Source organism: Tasmannia lanceolata, unplaced genomic scaffold, assembly GCF_043159265.1.
Source record: "Tasmannia lanceolata isolate RefF3 unplaced genomic scaffold, GAP_Taslan_0.1 ptg000015l, whole genome shotgun sequence".
NCBI lineage: Eukaryota > Viridiplantae > Streptophyta > Magnoliopsida > Canellales > Winteraceae > Tasmannia > Tasmannia lanceolata.
This window is the reverse complement of record NW_027518692.1, coordinates 61,242,177-61,258,245: the sequence shown is the minus strand read 5'-3', so window position 1 is coordinate 61,258,245 and position 16,069 is coordinate 61,242,177. Positions and strand designations below refer to the sequence as shown.

Genomic DNA, 16,069 nt, shown 5'->3' with positions numbered 1-16,069 from the left:
GAGATTATGCCCATAGGAAATAAACTTATCCAGCCCATCTATCACTGTAACCATTCTATGATTAATGGGTTGCAAATGAATGGTTAAGAGCAACACCAGATTTAATGGAATTAAGTCTTCCCAATGGACGGTTAAGATTATCCGATCGAAGCTATTTTTGAGCTATGGTGTCTCTACCAAATGAATTATATGAATCAGGGGAACGCGCAACTCACAATCTAACCCCAGGCCGGCCAATGACAAGCTGTGATGTGTCCATATTCTTTCAATTGCTTTTAATGCGAAACCGAGTCACTCTGCACTGAAGGTTAAATAATCAGGACATGCAGCCTCTTCTCATTGGCTATCTTGGGTGGGTGCCTTGCTTATGAGTCCCCTGTCATGTTCCTATTAAAATTAGACATCTCATCTAATTTTATTACTGAATATCTATAAAACCCATTTATCGAAAAAAAATTTCAGTCTATAATCTCTAATAATGTAAAAGATGGCATATTCTCTTTGTGATAGTGAACATGTGTGAGAGAGGGACAGAGAGAGAATCAGCTGTCTTATGAGGAAGACAACTTATTCTCTTTATAATGATGTAAAATATGGAGAGATGATAGGATTTATTAAGGAGAAGGAGAGTATTTTAGAGCTTTCCTAAGGTTATGGAGACATTGGTCTCCACAGGCAGTATATTCTAAAAAACTTTAGTTGATTTTATGACTCGGGCGACAGCACCTCTCCTTTATAAGAGTATATAGAATAATACCTTTATAAAAGTTAATAGAATATAAGATAGATGATGCAATTTAGATGTACAAGATGACTATAGTGATTGAAATTGTCTAAATAAAGGCAAGTTAGACAGAATAGTATATAAACCCAGTCATTTCATGATTATATCACGTAGACAGCCCATAGTATTTAATCTCTGTATTTGTATATACATGATGCAAGAGACGTGGCTCAGCTGTAAAATGCAAGAATTCGATGCGAGAAGGGAGGGAAGAGAGGGGAGGACAGAGCATCCATGTCGGAAATGAGAAAAAATCACAAAAGTTGCAGGTTTTCAATCATGCTATTAAGTAATAGATATTGTTAGATTATAAATGTTATCCTGAAAGGGTCAACTATATTCATGGACACACTCTAATGCACTTAATTGTTGGACCATTCACAACACCATAACATATCAAAGATAGGCCCTTTTTCCGGCACCGAGCTTTATACTTGTCTACTTTTACCATTAGTGCCACAGCCACACCAGAGTCCATGACTATTGTGACCGCCACTACAAATTCCATTGAAGAAATTAAAGAACGTTTCCTATGTACCTACATACAAGATTTCTGAACTTTGAAAAAGGTTTCCTACGAAGGAAGTTTTCTTAGATCTTATATCACATAATTTTTATATTAAGTATTAGAAATACGAGAATATAAATTATTAGCACATGAATAATGCTGGTTCCTAATCCAAACATTATAAGATCTATGTGATTAGAAATTTATGGTGCATTAATTATTAGACATAACAATGTATGTAGCTTAATAAACTTAAAATTTTAATAAAGTACCAAAAGCTAACATGTTAACCGAGTTGGGAAGCGGGTGTGGAACTAGAAAATTGCCTCTTTATATATATATTAACAACGATTTGGCTTTATCTTAGTTCCTTTTTTTTTTTTTTGCTTTGTTCTTAAAATGGAAAACTATCCCCTCCCTATGCCATGTGGCGTGTAGCCGTGTAGGGATTTGTTCAGTTCCACTCTCGGTTAGGCAACCGGTTTCGTATCAGCACCCTATAGTAAATATAACTTCAATAAAATCTAAAATATCAAACACATGTCTTGCATGAGAGGATGTTCTATTTTATGAGTTTATAGAAACCATGAAATCAACAAAACCATGGTCCTAATTTCGACACTATTTGGTCAGATTTTAGGAACATATAGTTTACAAAATGTAATTGATATTTTTGGAGATGGCCACGAATTCACTGAAGTATCTTCAACAATCATAGACATCCAATGCCTAACACTACAAGAAACATTGGTATTAGCGACCCACTAAATTGGGTCGCTAATACTAAAAATACTGTCGCTAATAGTAATAGCGACCATTTTTTTTCGTCGCTGTGTGGTCGCTAATTCGATCGTCGCTAATAATCTGCAGCGACACAAATTAACATGAGCGCCACTAAATGTTTCCCATTAGCGACCCATCAAACCGTTGCTAATGACATCATAAACAAGAAAATGTAACAATAGAAGCAGAAGAACTACAGAAAACAAGAACTCACTATTTTACGAGAAAGATTTCTTTGGTTTTTAAACTAAGAAATGCCTTCTAAATTTTAATTTCTTCAACAAAAATTCTATTCTAAACAGAGAGTCTTTGTTTTCTCTGTGTGCCAACCCCACTCTCCGCACTTGCAGCGGACTCAAATCTCTCTCTCACATCCTCTAGCCTTTTCTCACCTTTGGTAAAAAAAAAAAAATTCCATGATTTTTTTTTTCTCGGTTGCAAAACATGCCCGCAAGTTTATGATTGAAGGTACGTAGGTGGTAAAAACCCTCTTAAAATTGAAAACCCTTTGAAAGTTAGAAGCTAATTAAACAATCACATACTAAGCATTAGCAAAAATAGGGAGATGATAAATTCCCAACCACTGTGTAGGATGATTCGCACCCCTGTTAACATGAATTGTGGCAGACTTTAACACGTTTTCACTTGTAAAAGGGGTGTGAATCATCCTGCAGTGGGAGCAAATTTATCATCACCCAAAAATAGTGTATTAGAAATAAGAAGGTACAAAGCCTATCTTTGTAGTCTTAGAAATAGGCCATTTCATATGTTATCTCTCTCTCTCTCTCTCTTGTTAACTTACCAACTTCTCCAAAAGCTTAAGCTCTTGGAGAAAGGCGTTATTTATCTTTTATACTTTAACACTCCCCCGCACGTGTGGCCCAATTGGCAAACACGTGGCACATGTGGTCCCACTTTGGGCTGCCCATCACATGTGGATTTTTGCTATCCGGGAGATTTGAACTCTAGACCTTTGGCTCTGATATCATGTTAACTTACCAACTTCTCCAAAAGCTTTGGAGAAAGGCGTTATTTATCTTTTATACTTTTTAACATCTCTCTCTCACACACACTCTAACCAAGAAGAATCTCATTACTAGAGGGGGGAGAATTTCATCTTTTCCAAAATAATAGCAGAAATATCTTGTTGAATCTCTATTCTCCCTCTCTAACTAGCCAAGAACAATCTCAAATGCTAGAGGGAGAGAAATTCATCTTTTTCAAAATTAAATACAAATATAAATATTAGACTCTTCATACTCCATTAGCGGTGAGGGAGAATCATGCTTTCTTCCCCGGGCCACTCCCTTATAGTGTAAAAAAGTTGTCATAAATACACTAGAGGGGGTGGCCTGGGGAAGAAAAGGGGACGGACATATCACTTCCCTTACTAAAATTCCATTAGGTATTGGTATGAAGAATGCTTCATTATGATGCGACCTTATTGTAATACCATGAGGTAATAGTACAACCATAATATCTAATAATATGTAGTTCTTGTCATTGAGTGTTGAAAAACATAAGAGAATGCAAGTCTTCTTAGCAAACACTCTTAATTAAAAAAAAAAAAAAATTGATACAAAGTACGTAATCCCCAAAATAGCCAATCATTTTTTGCCAATTGTCCTAGTTGGTCTAATGAGCAAGCTGACAATCTATTGATCAATCCCAAGGGTCTCTCTTTCTTATTTGCAACAAGAAAATGTTATGGCACGGGGTTGAGCGTCTAGCTCAATGGTAAAGACTATGTTCTAGGTCGGAGGTTCAATCCTACCTTTCCTACCAAATTTGTTTTATGGCGATGGCCACAATGACGTCATAAGCAGGGGTGCTACTCGGGTTGATTTTTGAGAATTTGGGTTGAGCTTTTACTGTAAACTTAGGTTGAATTCGTGTTAACTCCAATTCACTTTTTGGCAAAAGTTCGTTCCGACCGGCCTGATCAGCAACCTTGAGAAAAAGGGGTTTAATGGTGCCAGAAATTAAGCGCCTCAACCCTTATATATCTGATCTTTAGCATCAGGGAGATATACTCATTCATGAGAATCGAAACTCCTCAATTCGAAGATTTTGGAGCCCCTTCATCATATTCTTCTTTCTCTTTGGATTTCCGTTAGAAAATGGCATGCGCTAGGCACGGACATTATTATTCATGCCTAGAAAACATGCTTTCGTGATTTTTATGAGAAAGATAAAGTTCAAGCTTTAAAATGTTGGATATGTAATAGCTATAAAGAAATTTATATTTACAAAGTATTTGAAGCATTTAATTGTTACATAGAGATCTACACGTATAATATATTCAATAGTTGTAAAGAAATTTACATTTATAAGCTACTTAATAGTTAAACAAAACTTTACATGTATAAGATTTTAAATGAACACGATAGCCAGACTCCTGTAGTGAGCCCGGACGGGTGTGGCTCTTCGGCATAAGTCTCGGGTTTGCTCCCTGGAGACGTGTGATCGAATCCCACTCAGGCTTACCCGATGCGCGTAGCCCTTATCCGTAGGGAATAGTCCTACTTCCAAAGGGGGTGGGGACACCCTATGTCACCCAAAAAAAAAAAAAAAAAAAAAGTGGTCATAAGGGGGGGAGATAAGGAGAAAAAAGGAGCGAATATATCACTTCCGGATGGGTGGAAAAATTCAAGTTTGACACGGTTATGGCTACAAAAAGTGGTAAAGAAAAAGGCCAAATAAATGAACACAAAAAAAAATGGGAAATGATATTTACGCCCCTTTTATCACTAGGGACACGCATTTGCCAGTGTACTTTGCAATCCAAACCACTGGATTTTTCTGACATAAAGTACATTAGGTCCCTTTTCGCCATTGATACACTGACGCTGGGTGTCCCTGGTGATGAAAAGGGGCGTAAATATCACTTCCCAAAAAAATAGGTTGATACATTTAAAATGTTGTCATTTACAAAGTGGGATATGCTAGGCAATTTCGTGGAAAACTTTCGCATAATAGAACAACCACCTAAGATCTGTTAAATGAATAAGACGAAATCTGCCGAAAAGTCAACCTATGCTACTGTTCTCACCTCCAAAAGCCAGCTGCGAAATAGTTTTCCGCAAAATTGGCTAGCAAATCCCTGACAGGTGTTCCACAAAATTGCCTAGCAAATCCCTTTTGTAATGGATTTAAATGAACAAGACAAAATCTGGAAAGTTGGCAAAACAAAACATAGTTTTATACTAATTATGTTGGGAGGTAGCTGGTTAAACCTTGGAAGGAGGAGATGTACGGTCCAACGTGGCCTTATGTTGAAGCAGAAGATTATGCCTTGTTTGAATTTTTAGAAAATTATGACTAAAGGAATTTTTTTTTCCTTTGTACAATTTATTGGTAAACACTATACAGTATGATTATGACTAATTTAGGAGGCAATTAGGGGTATTTTCGTCATTTGGTACCGAGTCACGTGTTCTCTGTTTTGAAGGCTATCTAAGCCGAGCCGAGACTGAGCTTAGCTAAGCAGAGCCGTAAATGTTCTTCTTCCGACTTTCCCTCTCGACCGTGTGTCCACCGACTCATCAACGCACCTGATAAAAAAAGAAAAAATATAAATAATTTAATAATAGTAAATATAAATAAAAAAAAGAAAATAATATATAAAACTAAAAAATGAAAACAAGGCACCTTTTTATGTCTTTGACACCCCCAAAGGAGAATTTATATGTTGGGTGGCCGTGAAAACACGTGAAGTCTGAAAAAAGTAGGTACGGCCCACTTTTTCTGATGATCCAAACCGTTCATCTGTTTGGGCACAACGTAAATAGGTTGTGCCCCAAAAAATCATTTCCAATTGGGTGATCCTAACCCTCCGATCTGAACTGATCTGAAAATGGAGATTTCCAAAAATCATTTATAGGATCTTCTAGATCCTACAGATCTGATCAAACAAAACAAATCGACGCAAGAGAGAGAGAGAAGAAAATCCCACCATCTTTCTCTTCGCCTCTTCTCTATCTAAAATCCATGGCAGCTTCTCGAATCTAGGTTTAGGGTTTGATTTAGGATCAGGTTGGAGTTTCTCTCTCTCCGACCAGATCCATCTTTAAACATCCATGGAAAACTCCCAAACTCAGGGTTAGGTTTTCCCTTTCCCGGTCTCTTTCTCTCCGCGATCTTTTCCTTCCGACTAGATCTCAGGAAAATCAATACGAATCACGCCAATTTGGATGAGAATTTGAGCAACGTTAGGGTTAGGGTTAGGCTTGTTCTTTCCCTCTCTCTTTCCTTTCCCCGTCTCTTCCTGTCTATGATCTTTTCCTTCTGACTAGATCTCTCCTTGAAATCAATCCGAGTCATGCCAATTTGGATTAGAGTTTGATCGAGGTTAGGGTTACGGTTAGGGTTTCGTCTATCTAAATCTTTACCCGATGTCGTCATTCCGGCCAGATCTCGCCGGAAAATCCCGCAACCATCATCAGACGGAGAGATCGGAGGCTTTTCCGGCGATCGATCACTTTGACCGACTGCCGGATTCTCTGCTCCTTCTCGTTTTCAACAAGATCGGAGACGTTAAAGCCCTCGGCCGGTGCTGTGTAGTTTCCCGGCGATTCCACGGGCTCGTCCCTCAGGTCGACAACGTCATCGTCAAAGTCGACTGTGTCATCTCCGATGACGATGGATCGGCCTCCGGTACCTCCGATAAGGGCAAAAGCGTCTTTTCCCATCTCGTCCGCCTCGTCCTAGGCGGTATAGTCAAGCCTCTTCAGGCTCTCGGACAATTCCTTGGCCCTAAAAAACCCCTCTCCCAAAATGGTAACGGTAACGGAGATGGTGAGGGTGAGGTCTCTCATCACTCCCCAACAGAGGTTTTGAAGAACTTTAATGAGATAAGAAGGCTCCGAATTGAGCTTCCTGGTGGAGAATTAGGGATTGATCATGGGGTTTTGCTAAAATGGAAGGCGGATTTTGGATCTACCCTTGACAGTTGTGTTATCCTCGGCGCGTCCTCTGTTCTCTTTTCCGGCGCGAAATCTCCGGCCGGTGAGGGTGTTTGTGGGAATGGTGGAGAGGACAATGGGAGTATTCCCGAATCATTCTATACGAATGGAGGGCTGAAATTGCGAGTTGTTTGGACGATCAGCTCTCTGATTGCGGCTTCTGCTAGGCATTACTTGCTTCAGCAGATAATAGCTGATCATGAAACCTTAGAGAGCTTGGTTTTGACGGATTCTGATGGACAGGGTGTGCTGAGGATGAATAGAGAGCAGCTTGAAGAGCTGAGGGTGAAGCCATTATCGGCTTCTGCGTCGGCTAATAGGACCCTTGTGCCTGCTCTTAACATGAGGCTCTGGTATGCGCCGCACTTAGAATTGCCTGATGGGACTGTTCTGAAGGGGGCGACATTGGTTGCAATTCGCCCCAGTGAACAGACTGCTGCTAAGAAGGAGGTTTCAGATAGTTGTTGGGTTTCATCTGCATTCGAGGAGCCATTTGGGACAGCTGCGAAACTGCTTGTGAAGAGACGGACCTACTGCCTCGAGATGAATTCTTTCTGACCTATGGAAATTTCAGAATCTTGAGGTAAATTTTTGGTGTTCCCTCTTTGCGCTTGTGATTATTAGAAGAAGAAATGGAAGGAACATTAAAGTTAAATAAAATGTGTTTTACTCTTGGGTTGTCTGCTTTTACTTAGGTTCGATTTTACAGTGATCGTATTTATCAGGAGGAAAGACAACGTTGTCCAATGTATGATCAGGCCTAAGTTCCTTTGCTTCTTTCTGATAAAGAAATCTATCATTACTTGGTAGTTCTATTGGCTGGTGATGATGATGATGATATTTCCCTTAGTTTGGAGTTGTTGTATATATGCGTTCCTGTTTTTGGTAGATTAGCTGTTTATGCAAAAGAAAACACAAACCTTACTAGTTTATATTTTGAATTTTCTAGCTTTATTTTCACCTTATGAATTGTAAAGTTCCTCGACTTTATGTACATAAATTTCAGGAGTGTAATTGCTCAAAAGAAAAACAAAATTCAGGACGGTGTAGCTTTAAAGAATGGAAAATGTGTGCATATGGGAAGGTGGATAGGAGAACATATTTCTGTATTCCTTTGTTGGTTGCTCGCGTTCATCATTGGTGTTGCTGGTTGCTGGGTTGAATTTCGCCAGGAGATTTGTACGGGGTATATGTAATGCTCTATTGATTTAGAGGAAGGAGCTTGTCCTGCATTCTTTTGCTTTGTATAGAGGTATCCAGCATTGGTTGTCAGTTCTGTTTACCGCTGTTGATGATTTGATGATCTCCTTGGACTAGGAATGTTGTATGTAAACTTTGGTGTTTTGGTTCTTGTAGCGGCTTATGGAAAGGAGAACCTGAAGTTTTTTTTGTTACTTCCGTCCTGCTGAAGTACTGGAGTTCCCCCTGTTGAATTGTGAGATTAATTTGTTTTTTTGCTTATGATTTACCAATTTCATTATGGAAATTGTAGGATTGGGATTTAGAGAAAGAGAAATAAAATCAGAAATGAAAGTATCGTGGATTTCAGTATCACATTATGAGCTGTCTATGTTTATTGTTAATTTGTTGCATTGGATTTTTGCTTGGGGATTTGTGAATAATTAGTTCTGTAGAATTAGTGCTTTTTAGCCATTGGGAGGAAAGGGGTTGTAGTTGGTTATCTGATTGCTCCTGGGTTCTTTCTCCCCTTAGTTCTTATAAAGTGATTACGTATGTTTGATGATGCTGCTCTTCTATTTGGACTGGCAATGTTGTATTTTTAACTTCCAAATTTGTTACTTCCTATCTGATTATGGAAAGGAAACGTGATTTAGATCACTGTGTATGTGTGTGTCTATATATATATATATATATATATATATATATATATATATATATTTTTTTTTTTTTTTTATTGAATGTTAGCTGCAGGGTCTTTCTTTGCACGTCTAGTTTTTGTTGTGGATACTTTTTTTTTTAAAGTAATGAATCCCCTTACATTTGATACTTCAGAATCATTTTCCCCTTCCGACTAACCGGTTTTGTTCTAAAATTTGCAGGATGTTGGAATATGGGAAGAAATGTGCGGATGAGAAAATGAATTTTGATGTCGATGCTACTAGTTTGGGTTATTTTTCCATCGAATGGTAACCAACTTCCTATCACCGATATGACGATGAACTCCCTGTTGATTATGAGCTACAAATGTTCAATGTTCCCTCCCCTTTTGCTTGCGATGAAAGATGATATGAATCTATTCTTCTCTCGCGAGCGTGTTCTTGTAAGGTTTCTCTCACACATCCTTCTGTACTAATTTCATAAGATCTTTCGTTTGGTGGTCTGTCTGTTTAAATTACAATCTACCTACTCCTGTGAATATTGAATGTATGGATGTGATCTGCAGATCTGAAGAATTATGCTGAAGTTTTGTCAACTTGGTTTCTTACAGCCTTTATTTTAACTGTCTTTGCTAATTAACGAGTCAGTTTAGGCTATTTCTCTCTTAATTTTATGGGTGGATATGGTTGATTACAAACCATATAGGTCAGACGATGACACCAAATGGTGTGACCATAGTCCAATCTTCTGATAGTGATTTTCAAAAGCCAGGCCAAACCAGAATCTAGCTGTATTTCCAGTCCAGTTAGAGCAAGCAACCCCCCCTAATATTGATAATGGATTGAACCGTCCAGTCAGATGGCCAAACTGCTCACTGCTGGAACCAGACATTTTTCTATTCTCTACCTTAAAGAAACACAACACTTGAAGTGATTTAATTTGGGAGCCCCTCCCAGTCCAACCCAACCACTCACTTGGTATCTCTTTATTGTAGGTGGAATATACTAACTTATGAAGAAAAAATGTAATGCCGTAGTGCCATACAAGACTAGTGTAACGGGGATGCAATTGGTATTATGAGTAGGAAGTGACCCTGTCTTGTTGTGTCGTCAAAAGTATGTCGGCGGAATATGTTTAGTGGGCACTCCTCCTGTCTAAGAGGGCCGGCAATCCATTAAGGGGGTTGTCTCCCGTGAAATGACAGCCCCCATGCCGAGCAGGCTGGGTCCAAACTTTGGTGGCTTGATGAAGGGATGTACAAGGAACTTGTGTGTGTGTGTGAGGCAGAACGGGAAATCGACTTGCAGTTCGTAGGCATGCTCTAAGGGAGCTTTGGGTGCGGACTGTGAGTTCTAGAGGGATGCTCCTGTTCTTTGGTCGACAAAGGGGGCCAAAGACAATGGCATGTTGGGTTGGGTTCCCACTTGCACCGTAGTACGTCTTGAGGGTAGGCCTATCTCTAGGCTTTCCATGAGTTCAAGACTGAGCGACTTTGGTTGCCCTCGCAAGTCACAAGCCTTGCGGATAATTTTATGGGGAGGAGTGTGTGCTCCTTGGATGACCAAGCCTTCGTGTGCGGCAGATTGGGATGCGGCACAAATGCCTCTTTCTTTGATGGGCTTCAGCTATTCGAGTAGTCCCTCGATGCGGTGGTGTGAGCGCCCTAGTTCTTGGGCCTGGCAGAGAGAAGTGTGGCTAGGCCTTGCCTTGCCTTGCCTTGCCTCCAGAAGGTTGGTGTTGCCTTTTGCGACTTCGGTCTTGCAGATTGGTTCATGGCATCGGTCCATGCCTTGAGCTGCTGGGTTGTATGACTTGGCGGATTAGTGTGTGGCATCGTCATGCCTCCCACTGAATGGACTTTGCACTTGGCTTGAAGGGCCTTGTGTTCGATGTACACGTGATGCAGGCTGATCACGAGAGTGGGCTCAAAGTTGAGCATGAAAAGGCCAAGCTTAGTAGCTTGATGAAAGGCTTGGGAATCGTGAGAAGGGTTTAAAGATGTGCATGACAAGAACAAGCTTAGCAGCTTGGAGATTGTGAGCACAAGTGTCAAGAGGTGTTGGACGTGTAGGGACCTCAGGGCCTTGCACCAGAGGAGGAGGCTGGCCTTAGCATATGCGTATGTTTGGGTACCGTACGGGTTTGTCTGCGTGAAAAAGAAAAGGCTTATGACACTCGGCAGCTATGGTTGCAAACATCCACACCAGATTGGACCGGGAGCTACTCAAAACTGCTACATGCTTGCTGCAATGCGTGCAAATTTGTAACCCCAGAAAAAATCCCAAACATATGTGTGTGCCATCCAGCACTTTCTGATCCGATCAAACTGTTGCGACGAATGTGGCCTGCAACCCTGCTGGAGCAGCGGCTCACTTAGGGAAGCCCACCACTCACCACGTTCTGGTAGGGATTCGATGAGTTGTTTGTATACCGGACGTTTCCATATATCGTATGTGACCCCGAATTATTGGCATGAAGCCGGAAGGGTTCCAGCTGGATTGATCGGATAGGCAAGCAAAAATGCGAAGGGAGCGAAGAGAAGTAATTCATTGATTCTATTCTGTGTTTGGGTACTTTGGTCCTCTAATATGATTTTGTTTTCACCTCATGCGTCCTTAATTTTTCTAACAGTTTTAGGGCACTTTAGTTCCATGGCTGCAGTCACGACATCAATTCAAGATTCAATATGTTCGAACCATGACGAAGTTCACTTAGGCGATGGATATAAAGATTTCATTTTGCTAGTGTATGTCTTCACAGCGAAATCATATGGTGTATGCGCATAAAAGGATATAATGGGTTACAACCTAGTTGCTGCTCTTCAGTGTTTGATCCAATGACAGCCTCTTATAAAGTTAGAAGAAAAAACTGGTCTTAACAACTCCTACTGTGTCTTCACCATTGACACATACCAAAAAATTTCTGGTTGAAAATGATAGATGGTAAGTCAATTATAACAAAGTGTATGATATGATTCATTCCCAGTTGGGATTCGCCTATCAAAACCTAGGAAGCACAGGTACTTCTTCGGAGGCTCCCGTACCCGTACCCGACACGTATTGGGTGCGGGTACGTCCTGCGTACGTACCCCAATTTTTTGTTTTAAAAAACCCCAATTTTGGTTGCTGGGTGCGTGTCGGGTGCGCACCCGACGCCTCTTGTTTCTCTTGTCTGGTGTAAATCCTTCCTGTGCTTCTTCTCTCTCCTCTCCTGTACTCAGTATTTACATGTAAACCATTTAAGTAAATGCCCATTTACTTAAGATTTACATGTAAACCATTTAAGTAAATGGATTTACATGTAAATAACGGAATACCCCCCATTTGGATTTATTAAAAATACTTTCAAGACCCAAATCTAAAAGGAAAAAAAGTCAACTCTCTTGTTCTAGTACAAAATCTGAAGAAAAAGGGTCGGGTCAAAATTTTAACTTTCTTAACTTCCAAACGGTTGTGTATTTTTCAAATTTTAAAAATTTATAAAATCAATCATGTCCAAACATTATTAAATCCGAAAAGTCCGGTATAAAAAATCTCATAATTTGGTCTCTAAAAATTATTCATCTTGTCAGGCACTGGTCAACACACTGGCGACAGACTTTTTTTTCTAATGAATGATGTATCGATGCCTCATGTTATGAAATATGGAACTTAATCACTTATGAAATTAAGAGTAATATTAGAATTTTCCATTTTGGTGATGTTACTGTTATTTGATTGCTCTCTAATTATTATTTTTTAATTTTTATAAATATATAATAAAATTTTAAAATATATTATTATATTCGACGTACCCGCATCCGTTTTTTTTTTGGAAAATCACGTACCCACGTACCCGTGTCGTGTCGTACCCGCACCCCGTACCCGTACCCGTACCCGTTCTTCATAGATCAAAACTTCCCCATCATGTAGACAATGCGGAAATAAGCTTAAAACATCACGAGTATACGAGTTTGGATGAACTCCTTACTTCGCAAAATGGGGAGAAAGATTAGACTCCATGATATGTGGAGTTGAAAGAGTTCCAATTCAGGGTCTATTATTACGGACCAAAAAAGAAACAATCTATTTATGAAAAACTCCACCGCCAAAGTTATAGGAAGCTGAAGTATCAAAACTAAACTTCAGTTCTGAGAACCCACCTTAATGGAAGTTTTGCTTATTTTAATTGCTCAAATATTTTGGCTAAAAGGAAGAGGGCTGCTAACAGTACTTGCTTATAACATGGGGAAATATTTGAAACTGAGAACTTAGGTTTGAAGCTTTCTTCTTTGAATTTCGCTGCTAGCAGAATTTCATTAGGGTTGAAACTAACTTATAGCAGGATTTTCTTATAACACGGGGTAATGTTACCTTAAAAACTAACTTAAGTTAATGTTTGAAACTTAGGCATGTCAATATCCATGTTAATTAGTTCAGGATTTGCTTATAACATAAGGTTCGAAGCTCTATTGATGACTTGTTATATACAGAGCAGTAGTCCGTGTAAAAGACTATTAAAATGTGCATGTTTAGGCCATAAGGATAAGGCTTAGAGATTTCTACTGTTAGAATGAAGGTATGTTAGTGTCTAAACCTACCTTTTTTTTAAAGAGAAGGTGTGTAAACTAGTCAAATATCTACCTGGCAACGATGTCGTAATAAATTTGAAAAAACAATGTCACTACATAATTTTAAAAATAATGATTTGTCAAATGCATAGATAGAAATTCTTTGAAAAAAATGTGTAAGTTGTTTTTATGTAGAATTAATGGCATGCTTATATTTTTGGCATTGATTTAGATATTTTAATGATCTATGTTTAGAATGAAGGATATTGTAATTAGAGGGATCAAAGTGATTGTAAAACAACTAGTAATTATCTTAACTAAATCACATTTTATAGAGAACATCATCAGTTAAGAATATTTTCTTTTCGGTTGTCTTTCCACTGATCTTGTGAGAACGACCACCACGCAGAAAGTCACTTTCATGATCAATGGTAGGCGGTAATTTCTTGTTCCTAGAGAGGGCATAGGGGGGGGGGGGGGGGGTGTATTTGTGTAAAATCAAGACTGTTGATCTTGTGGAACATCGTGACTCGTGAGGTGACCCGCGGGGTCTTGGTCCCATCCAAAATGGAAATCCCATGTGTAAGATAAATGACTACAACATCAACAATTTAGGCCATGTTCGTTGAGATTATGACAGCCGATCATGAGCCCTAAACTGATTGTTGGACTCAAAATTATGTAAAATTTTGGGCCCAATAATCGGTTTGAGGTTCACAATCGGTCGTCACAATCTCAAACAAACAGGGCCTTAGCTTCTCTTGGTGGAACCCTAAACGAGGCTTGATGGATTAAGGGTCTAGGATCATCTGATCAAGGTGTTCTCGACTGCATTTGGCCGGATACATGGTAAAATAACGTACGAGAGGCAAAAGCGGTCTTCAATAAGGCCCTGTTTGGATTGTAAGAAAATCATTTCTGATGGGAAAATTTTCAATTATATGGTTATGGTTAAATAGATAGATAAAACAAATTGAAGCCCCCATCTACCCACCCCCGCCACCGAGTTAAAGCTGAATTGGATCGGTTCAAGTCTGTAAAAAAAGGGTAGGAAGTTTAAAAAATATTTTCCCTTTACAAACTTTTCCAGAAAATCTTTGGAATCCAAATGGTGCCCAAGTGTCTTTTACGGAGGAGCGTAACAATGACTTTCTTTTTAGCATTTTCCTACTTTTATATGCAAATAATGGATATGATAATTTTATATTTATCCTAGTTAATGCATTCCAAAGTGGCTTGGATGCTCCATTTGCAAACAAGATTTACTTTTGAGGAGGAATTCTAGAGTGAAGGGAGCCCTTTCAAAAAAGAGGTGAAAGGGCTCCCTTCAGTCTAGACTTCCTCTACTTTGAGATGCAAATTGCTGTTGGACTATGTTAGGATTATGGGGAACTTGATGTATGTGATGTTACTATATGGGGCCTGATATAGAAATCCACTAAGAATACATTCCATGATGGCGAAAATCTGAATTTATAGCATTATCTATTGTGGATAGGGAACAAAATCAATCACTAGTTGATTGGAAGTTGTGTCACTAGTGGATAACTCTACACATATTGCTGTACCTTGTGATAGCCAAGTTGCATTGGCTATAGCATATGGTATGAAATACATGGGAAATCCTATTGGAGAGGAGAGGTTGAGGAGCAAAGAGGGTGAAGGAAACTGCCACATCTGCGGATTTCCAATTTCTTATTTGCACGTCTTATTTGGAAATCTGATTTTTTTCACTGTCAGTTGCTGAATTTGAAATCCAAGAATTTGATTCGGATCCAAATTACAATGCAAAAAGGGCTACAAATGTGAAAAATCCAAATCAAAATCTTCTCTGCATCCAAACGGGCCCTAAAAGAATTGATAACAAATTGTGTTCTAGCACCAAACTAAGCTTAGCCAAAAGAAATTTTGATTAATCCTTAACAAAAATCCTTGATAGGGGTTATAATTCTTACAAGATTTGAGATGATGGAGCTTAAAACTATTTACAAATAAATCAACTGTGACGGGAATCCAACTTAAGAAATTAGAAACTCTATTTTAATTGTTAAATGAGAAAAAAAGAGTTATAAGAGTGATTTGTTATGAGATGTGCACAGAATAATGGTACAATTTGATCCTTCTCATTATGTACACAAACAAATTACCTCGCGAAGCTTTTGTGTTAATTGTTAATGAATTTATAGGTTTAAAGAAATCATGGCAAAGTTTTGTGTTAATTGTTCATGAATTTATAGGTTTAAAGAAATCATGGCATATAAGTTATAGTGGCACTTAGATAATGTTATCATTGTATCGCTTCCTATGAGATAAGATTATTTCTAGGGCAGTGAGAATGTGAGACACATTATTATGAGTGTAAAGCTGCTTCATATGGGACCTCAGATTATCTCTAGGGCACAAAGATAGCTAGATAGAAACATATGCCCTTAAAAAGTGTTTGTTTTGTGGAGAACAGCCCCTTTGAAAGTGAGTAGGGGCTCTTGGATTAAATTTCAAAATAGTGCCCCAGAGCTCTCATATGATAGAACATTAAGGCCATGTTTGGCAAAGATGATTTTCTTTTTTTCCTTCCTATCGAATGTCAGCAATAGTGAGGGAAAGTTAGGGAGAGATAGAGTGACGAGAGCACAAGAAAAGGC

General features: G+C 38.9%; 1 protein-coding gene across 2 annotated transcripts; it reads left to right on the top strand.

Annotated features, from left to right (window-relative positions):
- The first annotated feature begins 5,794 nt into the window (after nucleotides 1–5,794).
- LOC143892840 (F-box protein At5g46170-like) lies at nucleotides 5,795–9,473 on the top strand. 2 transcript variants are annotated; one of them, XR_013255637.1, is made up of 4 exons: nucleotides 5,795–7,622; nucleotides 8,046–8,291; nucleotides 8,396–8,474; nucleotides 9,100–9,473. XR_013255637.1 is itself a non-coding variant. In XM_077397742.1 (2 exons), exon 1 carries the CDS (start codon nucleotides 6,470–6,472, stop codon nucleotides 7,595–7,597), a length of 1,128 nt encoding a protein of 375 aa, XP_077253857.1. In that variant the 5' UTR covers nucleotides 5,799–6,469; the 3' UTR covers nucleotides 7,598–7,622; nucleotides 9,100–9,473. The 2 variants fall into 2 exon arrangements, 1 of the variants encoding a protein (XP_077253857.1); XM_077397742.1 differs by lacking the exons at nucleotides 8,046–8,291; nucleotides 8,396–8,474 and having other exon boundaries at nucleotides 5,799–7,622.
- Nucleotides 9,474–16,069: the final 6,596 nt, after the last annotated feature.